Source organism: Aptenodytes patagonicus, chromosome 7 (assembly GCF_965638725.1).
Source record: "Aptenodytes patagonicus chromosome 7, bAptPat1.pri.cur, whole genome shotgun sequence".
NCBI lineage: Eukaryota > Metazoa > Chordata > Aves > Sphenisciformes > Spheniscidae > Aptenodytes > Aptenodytes patagonicus.
This window is the reverse complement of record NC_134955.1, coordinates 886,279-905,033: the sequence shown is the minus strand read 5'-3', so window position 1 is coordinate 905,033 and position 18,755 is coordinate 886,279. Positions and strand designations below refer to the sequence as shown.

The window sequence follows — 18,755 nt, the reverse complement described above, 5'->3', positions numbered from 1 at the left end:
CCCGCTGGAAATTGCCACCTACCAAGTTACCAGCAGTGTTTCTGGTTTCAGCCCTCAGAGGGTTTATCATCATAGGCTCACAGCTTTGAGTTAAACAAAATGGTTTGTTTGAGTTAAGCAAAATAATTATCCCAGCTCTTCGGAAATCAGGCTGTTAAGCGCTGGCAGAGGCAGCAGGGGTGGGGAGGAGCATGGGCTGGAGGAAGTCCATTTTGCAAGGCAGCAGCAGAAGTTCAAGGAATAAAAATAGGCTATTCTATATATTATTTCGCAGGTTATAAACCCAAGGTGAGTGCTTGGATGCTGTGGTGCTGGATAGGGGTTTTGCCTGCAAATGATAGGTTGAGTTGCAAAGATGATTATCCACAAGCCCCGTGTGAGCCCTGCCAAGGGCTGAGCCTCCAGGGCTGTGATGGTGCCCAAGGTGGTTTCCAAGCCCTAAATTCAGCAGGTGAAATAGCGGGAGAGAGAAGGTGGTGCGTAAAATGGCTTGTTGTTAGAAGGCTGCTCCGTGTAACCTTTTACATGTCACGGGTTTTGTTCTCCTTAAGGTGTAAGAGATGTTGAGCACGTCTTACACAAGCTGCATTTTTAACGTTGGTATGGCAAGTCTCTCCACGTAGCGTCAGCTCTCTCCTTCTGCCATCCAGCTTGCTGCTGTCAGAAAAAGCAATAGTTCACCTTTGTCAGCTCTTTAAACCCATTTCTTCAAAAAAAAAAATTATATCTGTGGTGTGGGGTCGGCCACCGCTGGCTCTGCCGCGTCCTTCATGAGAGATGGGGGAAGAGGATGGGGCCTGAAGGGGTGTGGAGGTGAGCAGAGGGTCTTGCGGCACTAGCAAGAAAAGCAATTGCAGTTTTAATGAGGCTGGGGAAAAGGCTTTGCTTTGAGCCAACTCTTCTTCTGGGGGGAGATTTTCTCTTTATCGCTCCTGAAGTTACAGTTTGTTCGAACACAGCTTTTAATGTTTGATGAAGCAGCAGCGAGGACGACTTCTGTATGAGATGGTGGGAAGCTGACCTCAGGCGCTGCATAAACAACGTTAATGGTAGGTAGAAAAAAATCCATTTAACTGAAATGGCTGAGCTCTCTCTGGAGAACAGGCTCCCCTCCCTCGGATAGCGGCTCGCTGGGAGAAACCCCGTGCTTTCAGGAGATGGATGCCCGAGGACTTTGGAGGACGCCAAGAGCGCTTTGCACTGTGTGAGTGCTACAAAGCACGCCTTCGCTGTAACTCCACAAAAAGTGGAAATGCCAAGATTGTAATTATAAGCTGTCATTGAACTATTTGGTAATATTGTGCCGGCGGGTCAGCGTTATGGGGAGCAGTTAAGGCAGTCTTCATGCATTTAGTGCAGTAACTTCAGTGGGTTGAGCTAAATGTTAAGGATTCATCTACTCGGGAAAGCCAAACTGCTTTTGGTGGATTCAATGTGCTGTATGTGCATATACTGCTTATAAAAACTATTATTAATTATTTTTTTTTGCTGGGAAATGCTTCTTGCAATAGAGCTTCACTAAGCTAAGCATTGTCGGAGCTTCTAGGACCTCTTTTTTTAAGAGGAGGTATCTCTGTACCACTAGACATCTTTCATACCTATAAAATGTCTTTGTAGCAATTAAATCTCCTGATCTAGTCTGATTAATACTAGAGGAACAGCTTCAAAAGGGGTCTGCTACTTGATAAAGATGCACGAAAGGATGGGTTTGAAAGAAAGAGTGGGTAAGAGAGGCTCAGACTAGGGCCCCCCCAAATAAAAACCAGCAAGAGTGAAGATGGATCAGGGCTTGGGATCGGCCACCCAACAAGCTGGAAACATTCCTGCTCACGCAGTGACGAATATCCTTATGATGCCTAAAACCCTTGCGACGGCACCATGACCGGTGCAACCACAGCACTCGCCTGTCTGGGGATGCCCGAGCAGTTTAACAAACCACAGCAACCTCCTGCCGCCAGCCCCGGCCAACAGCTCTGCCGAGGCCGCTGCAAACCCCACAGCGAGATTAACTCAGCTGCGTTAGTTAATAAATAATGAAATACGGAGCCCATAATAACGGTTTGTTTTGCTCGGTCCTCAAAGTACAATAGAAAACTCGGAGCAATAAATGAAAATAGCGGTGCTTAATGAGTGGAGCACCGCGTTCTTGCTTCTTGGCCACCGAACCGCACGCTCTTGCTGCAGCCTGTGCTTTCAGGGTTGTTACCTTTTGCCAGAAATAGACTCGCCAATGGTTTCCATTAGGTCCCTTGGACAAAGGAAGGCAAGAAGTGGTGTCGTTAAAGTGAAAACATTTCCCTGCTGCTCTGCCCCATGATCTGTTCAACTTCCATATGGTCTGGGGGGAAAAAAAATCCCATCAATTCCTACCTTGAGATTGCCTGGATAAAAAATGGGAAATTCCTTGCCTGTGTCAGATTGGCTTCAGATCCATGAATCGGGGCAAACCAGAATGGGAAAAACTTCTTTTTTCCCCCCTTTCTCTGGTGGATGCTTTGGCCAAACTCTTCTTCCTTCCATGGCTTCATGCCGCAGAGCCCTGTGCACCACCTCTCCCAGCTCCAGCCAAGCAGCTCTGTCTCTTGCAGGAAGATAAACGAGGTAATAACTGCTTCTCCAAAGTACAAATATTTAAAGTTTGTCTTTCTGATTCCTTACTAAGGCAATTGCTCTGTAACCGCTTCCTGCACCAGCCTCTTGGCCAAAGCTCATGCTTCCAGTGCCCCCCCAATGCCACCACCTCTCCCACCAGGTTTCACCCAAGCACCGTGAATTGCCACCCATCCCCATCCACCAGCCCCTCCATCCATCACCAAGAGTACCTGGAGCACGCAGAAAGACATGCAGCTCTTGTTGCCCAGAAATAGGCATCTTCTAAAGCTGTTGGAATATTTTAAGCTCTTATTTTCACACCCCAAGGCCACGTGGGAGGGAGCTACACCGTTGCCTTTTGGCTGTCCTGGAGCCAGCCTTTTTGCAGACCTCCTGAGACTTCTCTTCCTGAACTCTTGGAAATCTAAGATCCCTTCGGCCGAGCCCCAGCAGGTCTCTTTTCTCCTCAGCTGAGCCATTAGCACATTATTAACCCAGTGAGGGATAAAACACTCCATGTAGTTTCAGCGTGAAGCTTTTTCGTCTGTTGAACGGTACAAACCACATGGAAACAGAAGGCGATAACCGTATTTCTTCCTACAAATTTCAACATGAGATGAATAAATCCAATTCCTTGCTAGTTCCTTGCTAGTTCTTGATGGAGATGGGATTAACGAGTTATGAACTGCCATAGGTGATGCTGGATTTGGTGCATCTGGTTTCTGAGCATCTCTTGGAGGTCCCTCTGGGTTGAGTCCCTTGGGTCCCAGCTGGGCGTTGAGATTTGTATGTGATGGCGGTTGGTCATCCCTGAATTACTCCACATGCTTATATGGGAGGTGTTGCCTACCCTGGGTTTTCCTTAGTCCGCTTCACTCCCCAGCCTTTAGCTCTGTCTGAAATCCCAATTGCTTCCGAAGCTTTGCTGGATTAGGGGATACCAGGGGGAGATGCTATTATGGTTTAGTTTATCAGGATTTCAGAAGCAGCGCTGGCCCTTTCACAGCTCACCCTGTCAATGCAAGATATTGGCTTGCTGCCGAAAAGATGACACTGATAATATTGATGGGGAAAAACGAGATTTGAGATAGGGAACAAAGATGTGTTAGCATCGATTTGCTAAGTGCGTTGCTCAGTCTGCAACTTGTTTCTTGTCATCCTGCGGTGACCTGGGGAGTAAGGAGCTGGATTGTGCTGTGACAGCTCTGATATTTAACAGACATTTCAAGAATACCTTCATCAGTGGTTCCCAAAGGAAAAGCTGTGACTCCAAGGAGCCCCAGTGCAGCTACAGGTGATGGGGGCAATGGCTGATCTACTGCCTGTTGAGCATGTTCATCCTTCTGCATCCCTCTTCTGCAGCTGTACGCTGCATAACAGCATCTCCTCGAAGGCCTTATAATGCAATTAACCGAGAGCTCGTGCCTGGAGGGGACAAACCAGAGGACCAGGCCAGGTGGGTGGGGGACACCAACCCAACTGCATGTGTTCTGGGGCTGGCAGTGAGCTCAGCAACGTGCCCAGCAGCCTTCTCCAGGCAGGAGGTGTGCGATGCTGAGCAATTGGAAGGCAGCTGGAGCTGGCAGTGGTAGGTAAGGCAGTCTGCGTGCAGCCTGACCCAGCCAGCATCCTCCACCAAAAAGAATGACTCATTTTTCCCCGGGGTAAATTATTTCTTATTTCTGCAGAGGTGGGAGCACTCCAGTCTGCCAAGCCCCACAGGGTCTGGCAGGGAGCAAATTGCTGGAAGAGGAGCTTGACAGCGTGACATGATTCAAAGCCAATTTGGCTGATGATGCTAGCTAAGCAGAAATGGGGCCAACTGGCTTCTTTAGGGGTGATCTCCTGGAAACTCCAGCCCTTTTACTGCCTGAGCCTCTTGCTTAGGACCCTCACAACCCTTAGAAACTGGGGACTGTAAAGAGAAGCAAAGTGTTCTTGTTTATGTATGACTCTTCCCTCTTCACCTGTACTAGATGGGGAGAAATGACTCCAAGAAGCAAGTGCTGGTGGCCAAGGAGTGAGCGTCCTGGCTGGCACTGCCGGTGGAGTGAAGGCACGACCTGAGGCTGTGGCCTCCCTAGGTCAGGGTTAAGACATACAAGGCCACAGAGATTAATTTCTGGCAGAGCAAAATGACACGTTCAAGCCTAAACGATGAGGGAACAGCCCTTCTTGTCTGGTGGAACCCCGGTGAGAAGTCATCGCCGTGATGGACCCTTTCCTGCACCTCTCCCACCTGTGGGCTCCTCAAGGCTCTCCATGGCCCTGCTGCTATCCCAAAGGGGATACCATCCCAAAATCAACGTGTGGGGGACCTGCCAAAACAGTCTGTACCTCCCAAAAAAGCAGGAGGAGGGACCATCGCTGAACTTGCTGACCTTATAAGGAAACCCCAGCAAGTTGCTAGGACCAGACCACTGCCTATTAAGGTCAACTGCATGCATCCTTGTCTATCCAGCATGCACAGAATGTGATTTATCTTTAGAAGTAAGCCATTACTCCTTATTTCTGCAGAAATTGCTCATCTCAGCTATTCCCAGGGGCTCCAGGAGCGAGCAAACCTCTGGGAGCCTGACAGCACCATGCTCATCTGAGTGATGATTTGTGCCGGGACAAACCGGGGTCAGCTCGTGTCTGTGATGGGGCTCTTGCGGAAGGTCTTCGCTTCTATTGTGTGACCATCTTGCAGGAATTCCTGTCTCTGTCATAACTTAATGGAGCAGGGACGGGTTTATTCTTATTTCTCTGTAATCGGTATAATAGAAGCGAAATCAATGGGGCACCTCATTAGCCCTCCCCTCTCTTCCCCATTGCTAACTGCTTCTCATTCAAGCTTAATCTTGTCCCCAAGGGATTTTGGCCATCAGACTTTTCCATTGACTTCTGCTGAGCCCCGGGTACTTCAGCGTCACTGGGAAATGTACAGCGTTCACTTCTGGGGTCAGCTGGGGCTTTGAGGTTCAGCCCAAGCTGAAGAGATGGGGGCGAAGGGGGAATTGTGTTTGCACATGGGTGGCTCTTCACCAGCACCAGCCACCGAGGGACCCTGCTAGGGCAACTCCATCACTCAACAATGTGCACCCCCTGCTTCAGCTGACCCATCACTTTGCTTTTTCAGTATCTAGGGGAGCATCGCAGCCCTGGTCTGTGTCTTTTGACACAGCCGGCCACGTGTCCCACTGCCGTAATGGACAACGGGCCAAGGCAAAGAGCATTTTCACCAGGAAGAGCATCACCAAAGAGCATGACATTAAAGAATTGTTTAAATCTGCTGCCTGGCATGCAGCTGGGGAAGCCTGGCCGCGTGCCCCGGACCTCCTCAGGGGCTCAGCCAGGCGAGGAGCCTTTGCCTTTCCCCTCTTATATTAAGAGTCTTTAATATAAGACAACAGCTAAGCAAACAGATATCAGTGGAGAAAGCTTAGGCAGGAGGGAGAGGGATCAGCGTGTCTATCTGCTAACATGCTTGGGCAATCACTGGTTTTGAACCAAACTTCTTGGGAAGGAGCGGGTGGATATTTTAACCCAGGCTTCAAAACATCCACATACCCCCCAGCTGCCCCTCTGCCCTCCAGACTTGCTCCTGTGTTTCTTAGTTCCCACATTACTTATTACCTCTGTCCAGGAGCACTCTCTTTCCTTCCGTAGAGGGATATATGTATTTCTCTTCTGCTGCTGCTCGTCTTAGCTATCCTTCTTTATTTCAGAATAGTTAAGTTTGTGAATAAAGAAGAGACCCCTTGGAAAGGTGACTGGGGAGAAGAGCTGTCTTTCTGCCAGGAAGAAAAATCATTATTGGAGGCCTGAGCTGAAGTAACTGTGTTTTTAGCCAAAACAAGTGAAAATAAGCCTAGTTTACTCATATACATGTTGTATATCTACCTCTTTAGCTTGAACCAAGACCTGAGAAGAAAGACATAGGTACTATTTGTATGGCCCATGAAATCTCTGCTTACAGAGAAATGCGAGAGCTATTTTGCAAGACCTGTCCAGGAAACCAGAAATGAAGGGATCCCTGGCTAGTGTCATAATATTACTCTTAATAAACCAGGAAACAGTAATAAAATAAAATAAATCAACATTTCCTAAGCATCTTCCAGCCAAGTTCCTCCATGAACAAAATTTGTCTAATGATCCCGGTTCAGCAGCGGAGGTTCTCTTTTATTGGCTGTTTTGTCAACCGCGATCGCATTCATCACTGATGACATCAAGACAGAACAAACATAGCAAGGGGGGCAAAAATCAATGGAAAATTACCAGGCTAATTTTGTTCACTGTGCCTGATTGGAAGACAAAGGAGGACATTTCCAAGAGGCGATTCAGTACACATGAAAAAAATCAGTGATCCTTCATGTACATTTATAGCTAATGCTACATCTCAACTTATTCTGAAAGGCAGGACAAAGGATTTCATCATTTGCAGCTGTGGGAGAAACCTGAATGGTAACCAAATAATGGTAATAATACCTTGCATGTATGTAAGTTCTTTCAAATGATAATCTCTCAAGTGCTTTCTAAAGAACGGCACCATAATAAATAGTATTATCTTCCTCTTAGAGCTATAGACATCTAAACAGGTTAAGGCTAAATAGCCTGGGCCCTTGCTGTTGTTAAATCGCTCTGTAGGTTTCTCTCTAATATTTTCCCTTTTGGAGGTCTCTGATAAGAACCACCCTGTTGGCAGTACCCTTCCACTACCGCTACCTACCCACTTCCATCCCTCTCTCTGCCCAAGGCAGAGAGAGATGAGAAACGACTGGTTTTGGGGAGGCTGTGGAGGACATGTGGTTGCTCTTCCGTGCCAGACGCTAAGACATCCCTGCCTGAAGCTGATGCTGAGGGCTGCGCTGGAGAAAAAGGGTTGCAATTTGGGAGGGTGGTCCTTGGAGGTGCCCTCAAACAACTCAGTCTGGGAAGCGTCAGCATCCCGGGTACCTGAGGGTAAGGAAGAAGCCGCCGAGTCACCAGAGGTGGGGGAGAGGTTGGAGAGTGGGCATGGAGGACAAAAACAGACTGGCTCGAAACAGGCAGGCTAAAGTCACATACCTGAACTATTAAAATCACTAATTATCATCAATTTAAGGAGGATCATGTGAGCAAAAAGAAGATGGCAATCCACCTAAATGCAGTATTACCAGTTTCCAAGCCAATGACAACTCAAAACAGATGATCTTGAATGCTCCTGGGCCATGTTCTAGCAGACGGGAGAGCTACAGGCCACCAAATCTCCCTGGAGAAGAGGATCACGCCGTCTTTAAATACCTGTCTATAACAGAAATTAACTGTAGCTGAGGCACGTGCAATCGAGAATTGATTGGGCATTTGCGATGTGCAAAGACCCCCAGCCCGGAGGTCTTTATCAGCTTTACCGAATCAACTGATAAAACATTTAAGCAGGATGCGAGTTGCAGAGGGCGCTGCTTACGAAGGCCATACCCTGCGTTCAGGACTCTCACGATAATTAAAAAAAACCCTGTAGCTGTCTAACTTCTGGCTAATTCAGTACCTCTTCAGCTCCTGGCAGCAGGCTGTCAGAAGGCTGTTTGCGGGTTGTTGCTGAGACCAAGAGCAGTACCAAGCTGGCAAGAGCTCGGGGTTATCAACCATATTTCAACCGACAAGAGAGCTTGCAAGAAGGAAACACGCTTAGGCAGAATATTCGGCAAGAGTCTTGATAACGGAGGATGGATCAACAAAATTACCCCTTTTATACCCACCAGTTTCTGGTAGCAAAAGCTAACAGTATCTTCTTGAGGAAAGCTCTGCAGAATCAGCCTTCAAACATGTTTTCATCACCCGTTTATCTAATTTACTTTCAATAAGTAAACAAATTATGTTCGTCTTTATATATCCAGTTTCTCTGAATCAGAGACTGTGGCTACTGGATTTGTGGATTGGTTCTGAATTTATTCTCAGAAGACGCTCGGGTTTTAGCTCACCCTCGCAAAACGGTATTTTCCCATTTCCTGCACGTAATTTGGGGAGATGAGCAAAACATCTCAGCAGGGGGACCTGGGGTGAGGATTTGTTCTCCTGGTGCTCAATAATTGCAAATTCTAGTCTCGTCTGGAAACATGGAAGAGGAAACCTCGTACTCTTTGTAGATCAGTTCTCCAGGATCGATATACGTCTTTTTTAAATGGGCCTCCAGACACATAAACTGTTTCAGATTATGGGAATGAACGGGTGGTGGGTCTCCCCTTTCAAAGCCACCCACCTCATCGCATTAGCGCCTCTGAGCCAGAGTCGGGGGGGGGGGGGGGGGGGGGGGGGGGGGGGGGAGGGAAGGCCAAGAAAAGCTATTTAGAGCAATTTAGGGGGATTTAATTAAGAGTGAGGTAATAGAGCTTGTAATGGGAGGAAATGAAGAGAGAAAGAATCAACACTGGATAACAGCCCATGATTTCCTCCGGTGCCCTTGGTTGGAAGGAGAACTAATAGCCCAAGGCAAGTACTAAAAAGCGCCATCCTTTTAGTTCAATTAAGGCTAAGTAGGAGAAAACAGAAGGTAGCCTGGACAAACCCTGCGCGAGGGAAGGGCCAGGATCCTGCCCCTATTCCTTCTGTTTTCTAGACTCGGAGATACAAACCTGTACCTGCTGTCTGTTCACAGCTATAAAATTTTTATAAAACACAGAATCTGTGAACTCTGCACATTCAGTAAATGTCTCTCATACAGCCTTGAGTTTAGAAGAAGCTTGATTTGACTTTGAAACTGCAGGGATTTTTATCAGTTGGTGAAATTAATAAGAACAGAAAAGGAACCTGCCGGTGAGGGACCTCTTCTTTTCATTTTATTTGTTTGATCTTGAACAAACAGTGGAATATTATTTTCCTGTAAGAAACTTGCAGGGAATTGGCCTGCATTTCTCAGCAGCCTTTGGGAAGAAATGGGTTTGCATCTCTGGCCACGTCCTCGTCCCCTGAAGATGAAGGCGAACAGTGCGTAGAATGGCAAACTTCGTATGATTTCCAAAAAACACAAAAAAGTTGACCCTTCATTACTCTCAAGACTTGCCAGTGTGGCCATGGCTAGCACACAAGCCCATTTCTGGGTGAAAGAACATGATCGAGCAGGTTTTGTCCTCTGATTCTTTTCCTTTCTCGCAGTGCTTGAATCCGTCACGCTCATGGGGGACAAGACTGTGCGAAGACAGGCTGTCACCCCTTTGGGGGACACCGCAGACGCTGGGATGAGCTTTGCATCGCATCGCAGCGGCCACCCCTGATCCTGTGAGCCACGATGGCTTCATTAACCCCCCAGATCTTAAATGAGACCTTGAGCAGACCAAGTTTGGTCCGTAGACCCGCACACGGCTAAAAAAGCATCATTCCCAGCTCCCCGCTCCCACAAACCCCACTCCGTACAAAATCCCCCTTCCTCCCGGGATTTTGCAGGTCTTTCCCCACCACAACCAGAACCTGCATCTTCTGCCGTTGCGGCTCTTGTCCCTTCTTGTGTTTCTTTTGTTTTGTGTTCAGCGAAAAAATAATTGAAACCGTTGGGGACAGCAGCAGCCCCAGCCTGCCCCAGCTGCATCTCTGTTTCTTTGCAGCTGGGTAATTGTTAAAGAGTAATAGTTAAATAAGGGCTGACACTGAACTCCTTACTTAAGACTGTAGATCGCAAATGCTCAGGCTCTTTGGTTTGTCTTCTCTGCACCTTTAGCCAAAGGTCAAAAAGATTTTGGTTTGGCTCGTTTGCCGTGAGACTGAGCCGGAGGAGAGCCTGGCTCATAAAGCCCCCAGTGGTGTTAAATGCTGTGCACCGATGATGTTCTCCAGACCACTTCATCCCATGGGGGGAAACAATCCATATAAAGCCCGGAAAAGCTTCTTCCTGCCTCGAAACAAGAGCAAGAGCGGGGAAGCATCCATCTGGCGATGGATGTTCCAACCTCATTGACGCCAAGGTGACTTTGACTTGGAGGATCTGTTGCAGCTTTGGGGTGCAGGTCCCACAGCCCCAGCAGGACCTGAAACTTGTCCCCAGCTTCTTCATTTGCTCATCTTGAAAGCAGAAAAATAAAAATCCCCTATCAGCAGGCATGCCTGGGCTTTGCTAGCAAGATCTTGGCATCGGGAGAAGCGGGGGGGGGGGCCGGCAGGGCGTGCTGCAAGCCCAGGCTGGGCACGGGGGAGAAGATCCTCCCCCACCATTCCCACAGTGCTTAATGCGGCAGAAAGGTCACCAAAAGGTTTAGCTCGACTCGTAGGATAAGTGAAATGGGGATTTGGGGATTTCTGAGCGGCGTTCCACACAAGGAAAGCCTCCTCCTGGCAGCTCTGCAACCCAAAGCAGCCCAGCCAGGTGGAATGAGTTTTGGTAGGGAAAGGAGAGCCCTGTGCTGCCCTTCCCTCTCTCCTGGGGACATTCACCTGGCACAGAAAATTGTTCCTACTGAGGACAAGCCTCTCATTTTTTTTAAGCTGAGCCTCAGCTGAAGAAAAACCTCCTGGAGATGTGTGTGATATGTGGATGCTTTGATTTCCCTCTGGGACAGGTCGAGGCGGGGAGAGGCTTGTCTAGGTGGGAGGGGAGGTCCCAGAAGATCTGTAGGCACCAGGAGGGGATCAGGAGGGCTCCGACCCTGCGATTTGAAAGGAAAGAGGCAGGAAAAGCTGAATTGGGGAAAGGGAAGGGAAAAGACACCCTGGTCCTCTACCCAAGGGAACGTCTCAGGGCACCCAAGCCCCCGTGGAGCCCCCTGAGCACCCGCTCAAAGCGGGGACCCCACCGGTGCCCCCCACCACCTCGATATTAAACCATTAGGATATTTCAAATCCAAACCCCGTGCAAGCTGCATAATGCGCTAGTATGAACACCTGTTACAAGGTTGGATCGATACAACTTTGGCCGCTTTAGCTCCCTTTTGCAGCAGCACTGTCTTTTTTTTTTTGTAGTTATTTACTTTTCCACATTTTTAAGGATTTGTGTGGTTTTTTTCCTTGTAGGCTTTGAGCCTGATTTTTCCTTGTGTAGCAGAAAGCTTTCAAGCCACATGGCAAAATAAAATAAGCCACACGATGGAATATAGATGCAAAGAGCTCCATTTTTCTGTTTAAAACAGAATTCAAAAAATAGATGAAAAGGCACGTTTGCATTCCCATTTGTGCTGTGTGACGTTGGCTACAGAATACAACTGGAACGCCCAATGTTTTAAATAATCTAGAAAAAGTTCTCATATGTTTGGGCTTTATTTTTGCTATTGATTCATAGGCAGCAGTTGCACTTGGCAGAGAAACTGCGATTGCCGCGTCCCTAAAAGCTCAGCTCTGCAAAGCAGTAGAAACTGCCCGGAGAACATGAGCTCGGCAGATAATCCGTCTGCCCGTCCCCTTCCCAGCCGTGCGGCTCTGTGCTGCCTCTCTCCCAAGGAAACGCTGCCCACAGGTCTGAAACCAGAGCTGCCGGCAAGCAGGCGGCCTCGTCTCGGCCGCGTGGCTTGAGAGAGTCAAAATCCCAGAGAAGAAACATGTTCAGTTTGAAATACGTTAGTTTAAAGAAGCAATCATGAGCACTTTGCCGATTCCTCCCCGATTCACCCTCGTTAGAGGCTTCCTCTGTGTTTAACAGCACGATTGCAGCTCGGTTGGGAAACATGAGCCCCGCGTGATTGAAAGGGACTGGGCGACTTAATCGCTTTTGCTTATCTTTTTTCCGAGCTAATTAAAGGTGGAAATTATCATATCAAGCAAGAGCTGTTCGGTGCCAGCCATCGGCAGCTTGTGTTGGCCATGTCCGGCGCTCGCTTGAGAAATTCCCACTGGGTTTTGGCAGGCAGGGTGGCTTTGCCAGCACCTAGTCCCAGATTAGGGGGGACTTACCAGCCAGGTCCATTTTCCCGCTGAAGCTGCAAGAGACAGAAATGCTTTTAGTCCCTTCAGGCGATTTTGCACCTTCCCGGTGCCTCTATCAAAATGCTAAATGGAGAAAACGCTCTGTTTTGCCCAGGCTTGTGGAAGATGGGACGATGTTCCCATCCTTAGACACTCATTGCTCCCCTTGATGCCGCAGGGCACCGGAGACTTTAAAGCAATGCTGGCTGCGGAGAAATCATCTGGAATTTGCCCTATTGAATAGGAAACCCCCATATTTCAAACCTGCAAAAATCCAGCTTACATATACCAGCATTAAAAAATGGCTTTTAAACTTCATTACTATTTTCTTTGCTAGGTCTTTGTGTTGCCTGCTGACATTCTGCTATCGGCTTGGTTTTTATGTCACTAATGGGCAACATTATTGCATGAGAATATGCCCCGAGATTTGGGTTTGTGCCTTTTCCTGTAACGCTGGCACTTCTCACTTCGCCTTGCAGCTTGTGTAATTTGCTCTGGCTCGCTGCCGCCGCTGGCAATATCCCGGCCTCGTGTCTGAACGTTGCTTTTCTGGTGGGGAAGGTGGACGTTGGTATCGTCCGTCCTGCTTTTGCAAGCCAAGGCTGCTGCTGGCAGCTTTTGGAAACAGAGCCCTTGGCAGGCATTGCAGCAGTAGGGGCAGGAAGGCAGCAATTCTAAGGGGGGGGATGATGTTTTGGGGGTTTACTGGCTCAGCTGAGGGTGCAACGACCTTGCAAAAGTGAGAAGCAGATTTGCTAGCAAATTTTATGAGGACCGAGAGGCACATGGCTGGAGGGGAAGCTGTGGGGCTGTGAAGCCACGCTTGCCTGAGCACGCACAGCGCTGCCGGCAGAAGAGGCCACTAATGCTACGTGATAGCCCATGACGATAACCTGATCGTGTGCTCTCAGATCAAAGCCTTCAGCCAGGGCAGGGCTGAACGGGCAGCGGCTCAGGGGCTGCCCTCACCTTAGAGACCAATTATTTGCTATTGCAGATTTCAGATAGACAGATACGGGGTATTTGTAGCACTGTAGCGAGAAATCAAAGTGAATGAAAGCATGTCTTGAGTCATTACCTTGTTGAAAAAAAAAAAGCACGTCCAACCTTTTCTCTCCAGCCAGAGCTGCTGCTTCGCAGAGCTCTCCCAAAACCTGAGCCAGCCTCATTTCTCCAGCCCTGATCTCAGACTGACCCCCAAGGATCTGCCACCACCAGTGACAGCGACAGAGATAAACATGTCCAAATGGACTGGCTTCCTGGGATGTGATTAAGCTGCAGTCAAGGACAGCTTATTTTTATTGGATTCGAATCAATACAAACACACAGCCTGAGCTTTTTAAGCCTTTATTAGAGGGAAGGACAAGCAGTGCACCTTCTGGTTTGCTTTGCTCCTCCAGGACGAGCAGCCCAGCCTCTGCCCCGAGCACAATGCTGCATGGCCACAAGAAAGCTGTGAGAAGCAAACAGAGTTAGCTGCTTTGCGGGCACGCAACAGAAGTCCCAAGCATCCACGTCACTTTGCATTTGATGGGTCCCCATCTCCACTGGTTGCACCACAGGAGATAACACAGTCCTTTACCACCGTAAAGGTCTCAGCAGGAAGGCAAGTAGGCAGCAGCTCCTGCCCGGGCATGACAAGAGCAGATTAGGGATCGTGTTAGGGTCCGACCAGCTGTGTTTGCACCGGAGGATGCCAGGCTGATCTCTGAAAGCATGAGTGATGGCCAACGCCATGGAGAGCTTTCATGCAGTGGTGAGGACATGCCACCCAGGGGCCTTAAAGTCTTGTCCCCGGGCACGAAGAGCAGTGGGAGATACACAGCTTGGCCCCACAGAGCCCAGCAGCAGATGGTGAACCAAAGGCATGGCCTTGGGTGGCCAGCAGCTGTTGTGACCTTGAGACTCGGTGCTTATGGTGACGCTGATGCCTGTGGGCTGTTCCCAAACGCTCCTCCTGGGAGATCAAGAGGTTAAAACCGAGTTGGGCATCTGGGTGCAAAGAGATGGTGCCTTCTTGGTGTGCCACTTGCATGGACCTGGCTGATGGGCCACAGATGCACCAGGCATCTAGAGACACAAAGCAGCATCCGACAAGCAAACCCACCCTTTATCCAGCAGTTTCTGGGTTAGAGCAGCCCGTCGGCAGGATTCCTGCCTCCACCCAAGGAGCTTGAGCATGGACGTATACGATCTTAAACTACCCTGGGAGTGGAGACTGAGACATCTTCCCCAGCAAACACATCACTTAAGATCTTTCTGGGTGCCCCATACCCTTGAGTCCTACTCGGCTGTGAAGAACAGCAATAATTTCACTGATGTGCCCGGCTACGTCTGCCTTGTTTGGCTGCACGCTAGCAGCTGGAGAAATTGGGACCCTCCAGTCTGCTTACAGAGGTGGCTTCTTCAGAAAGTCAAGCAGGTTATGAAAGTTGCCCCCACTCAAAACAAGCCGTCTGCTTTCGGTGGCCGTGTGCTCCCACACGGTCTCCGACTGAAGAATGCACATTTCTGAATGTATATTGCCCTTTCACCAATGAACCGCAATTTAAAAGACAAAATGCACAGCAATTTAACAGCTACCTGTGAGTTGGTGTTCCTCCAGAGGCAGAAAATGCTATCTGTTGCTTAGGAACAATCTTTATCCTACAAAATGAAGACGTACACTCTCCAAAGAGTTTTTTAAATGCATCTGATGTGTGTTTGTCTAGCTTAGAAGCTGACCCACCTCATAAATAAACTGTGGGGAGAAGTCTTTGTGCTCCAAATACGGTGCTGGCTGCCTACTATACCCAGCCGTGAGTCGAGATATAGGGTATATGCCCCATGCCCAGCTATGATGTGAGATACAGGGTATATACTCTACACCCAACCATGATTCAAGATATAGGGTATATACCTCATAACCAGCCATGATGTGAGATATAGGGTGTACACCCTATACCCAGCCATGATGTGAGATAAGGTCTGTAAAAGCCCGATGGGAAACTTGCTGGCTGCACGACCCGGCGCTTGCAGGGATATGGCTCGGGCATTGCTCCTCGGCACATAGAGCAAGCACAGAAACGGAGGCAGACTGTGACCACGCCGATGCGGAGGCATTTCTGAAAACTGAGGCTTATGGAGAACTACATCAGGCTAGTTGCGTGTCCGGTCATTAATCTCGATACTCATCCGTTGTTCTGTTTCAACAAGCCAAGCAACTGTTGTTTCATTGACACTCACGTCTTTTCCAGCTGTCTCTTGAATTGGGTCAGGTGGAAACACCTACCGCTGCTCCAGTGTGTCTGTACGTGGGCTCGCAGGTACCTCCTGCTCCGAATTGCTCTGCCTTTGCCTGGCTGCGGTGTTTGTTGTTGCACCGGTTTGTTTTCCCCAAAGAACAAAACATCCTTGAGCTGCTCAGAAGAGCTGCTCCTCGAGGACACAAAGCCCATCGGTTTGTTCCCTGGTGCTCGCTCTCCCTGCCAAGCACAAGAGACCTCTTCTGGGAACAGCAACATGCCACCATGACCAGCAACCAGCTCCTATGTCCAGTCTAAAGCAAAGTGCACACCAGGTCCAAAAGCAAAACTGATCTCTTGGGGTCCTTCAGTTAAGAGAATCTAGTTTGCAAAGCTATCTTATCCGAGATCCCGGTAGGAGCATCTGCCAGGGTGGAGCAGGTATTGAATCGAGAAGCCTTGCAGGACATAATGCTGGAGCTCTTCTTCTTGCGGTAGAAGTAGCTGCTGAGGTGGAACCAGAACTTGTCGTGGAGGGAGGCATAGATGAAAGGGTTGTAGCAGGCAGAGCTCATGGCAATCAGGTGACACGAGACCTGGATAACGTTGACGTACCTCTTGTCCAGGATGGTGAACTCCTCGTCGATGTCTCTGATGAAGTTCACCACCTGGAGGGGCAGCCAGCAGATAGCAAAGCACACCACCGAGACGGTGAGCACCCGGAAGGTCTTCTGCTTCGTTTTGGTCCATTTGTCTTGGCAGGGATAGGCAGCACCCGGGATGTTCCTCCTCCGCAAGTGGTAGGTGATGGCACAGAAGGAGACCAATACCACCAAAAGTGGGAGCATGTAGGACAAGAGGAGCATCAAGCACGAGTACAGCAGCCGCTCTCTCTCTTCGTGCTTCCAAAACTCTTCGCAGATGATCATGTCGTGGCCGATGGTGTTGAGATCCAAGTAGTGGGTGTGCAGCGATGTGGGAACAGAGGCCATGATGGAGAGTAACCAAATGCAGGCCACGAGGCAGATGCAGGACCTGCGGCTTATCCTCCTGCGAATAGGGTATGCCACCACAACGTACCGGTCAATGGCGATGGCAGTGAGGGACAGCACTGAGACGAAGACGGTGGCGGCCTGCATCAAGGTGACAAAGTAGCACATGAACATCCCGAAGAGCCAGCCCCGCACCTCGAAGGCGTAGGAGACGGTGAGGGGGACGCAGGCGAGGCACATGATGAAGTCGGCCACCGCCAGGTTCCCGATCAGGAAATTGGTGGTGCAGTGCAGCTTCTTGGTGAGAGCGATGAGGAGGATGAGGAAGAGGTTCCCCGTGCACGCCACTGCCACCAGCATGGCATAGAGAGGGATGAAGAGGGGCTTCAGCTCCAGGAGGAGGTCCAGGCCGGTGAAGAGAGGGGCTGAGCCGTTCTGCCAGGAGTCGTTGGGCAGCTGACTGTGAGCCATGCCGTCTCTCCTGCGGCTGATGCTGCTTCTCCACACCTTGAAGTCAGAGATGAGATCGTCAGCCCTGAAGGGGAGAGAAACGTGCTTTGGTTGTACTTCTAGGCAGAAGAACCCGTCCCCAGGGTCTAGGTCCTCTTGCGCAGCCCCGTAGTGATGCACCGGCTGACTTAAAAGATGCTGTAACTTTTTAACAGTGAACGTGCCCGATGGCAGACACAGCGGAGCTTCGGTACGGAGAAAATGGGGAACCTGGCTACAAAATGGTTAACCAGCCGGGCACAGATCTACGGGGAGCTGCCAGTTTGGAGCAGCAGGACAGGGAAAGCAGCTCAGGATGCCTCATGGAAAGTAACCTGGGAGCTGTGCTGACATAAAGCAGAAATAAATGGCACTCCTGCATTTTTTGCTTTTCATTTTTCCCCTGCCAACTCCATCCCGACCTGCCAGCCCTGCCGCTGCCCTCCGGCCGCCCGGCTCAGCAGAAGGGTCCTCTCCATCTCCCAGCCCTCCCGTTTCTCTCCGTCCCAGCCCAGCCCACCCCACCATTCCCCCGTCCCATGGCGTTATTTTACCCCGCTGGTTATTTCTCCACCACCCACGGATCTTGGGCTTCTCCTGCCCTGGGTGGTTTTCTCCTGCCTTCCCTCGTAGCGACCACGACGGGAGGGAGTGTGTGGCTCCCTGGGCACATCCGCAAAACCACTTACAGCAGCATAAGGGGGATGATGTCAAATATATTCTAGCAGAAAGTGGAAGGAAATGAAGAATTACCCTCCAGGACCCTCCTCTCAGACCCCACGCTGTCAAATTTACCATTTCATCCCCCTCACCAGGACCTGGACAGTCTTCTTCCCCCCAGTGGAGCATCACAACAGCATTAATTAAGTAGCTCCCGTAATTAACTGGGAGATATTATGCTTTTCTACCTCACGGCTGCACATGCAGAGTGCACGCTGTGAGTAGCGTAGCTCCAGGTCCCCATGCCCTGCCCGGGGTGGGAACACAAAATCCAGATTGGAACCTGCAGCCGAGAAGCCAATACGATCGTTAATTTAAAGAATAAACATTCCGCTTCGTGCCCTTACTAGGAGTCGAGCCAGCCCTCCCGCGCATCCCCCAGGTCCCTCTCCCGCACCGCTGGGCATCAGCGGCCCTAAACGCGGCAGCTCCGGCTGTGTGCCGCCGGCGTCCAGCCGGGGCCAAGCCGAAACGAGGGACGCGCTGAGAAATCCTCCCCCGTCCCGGCCGGCGGGGCCGGGGGGGGGCCGCGGCCCCGGAGCTCACTCACCTGCCCGGGGCCGGAGCCCGGGGGCGCAGGGGATGGCCGAGGGGCTCCCTGCCTCCCCAATATTCCCGCGAAGACGACGAAGAGCGGTTCGTTCACGGGGTGTCACCCTCCGGGAGACCTCAGGCAGCCGCGATTCCTTCTTACATTTGCTTTCGCTCGGGTTTTTGTGTCGCGGGGTTTTTTGCACCGACGCCTGAGCTTTTAAGCCTGGAGGAACAGGACGCTCCCCCCCGCGGCGCTCGGTATTCCAGGTATTCGCGGGGACGCGCACATCCCACCCCACCGTTTCGCAGGCGGAGCCGCATCTCCCCCCCCGCCCCCGGCCCGGCCGGGGCGGCGGGGAGC

At 50.2% G+C, this 18,755-nt stretch overlaps 1 protein-coding gene across 1 annotated transcript; it reads right to left on the bottom strand.

Annotated features, from left to right (window-relative positions):
• Window positions 1-15,873: 15,873 nt before the first annotated feature.
• LOC143162760 (prolactin-releasing peptide receptor-like) lies at window positions 15,874-18,729 on the bottom strand. Its single transcript, XM_076343328.1, has 2 exons — window positions 18,411-18,729; window positions 15,874-17,186 (listed from the first exon to the last, which is right to left on the bottom strand). Exon 2 carries the CDS (start codon window positions 17,120-17,122, stop codon window positions 16,031-16,033), a length of 1,092 nt encoding a protein of 363 aa, XP_076199443.1. The 5' UTR covers window positions 17,123-17,186; window positions 18,411-18,729; the 3' UTR covers window positions 15,874-16,030.
• Between the last annotated feature and the right edge of the window lie 26 nt (window positions 18,730-18,755).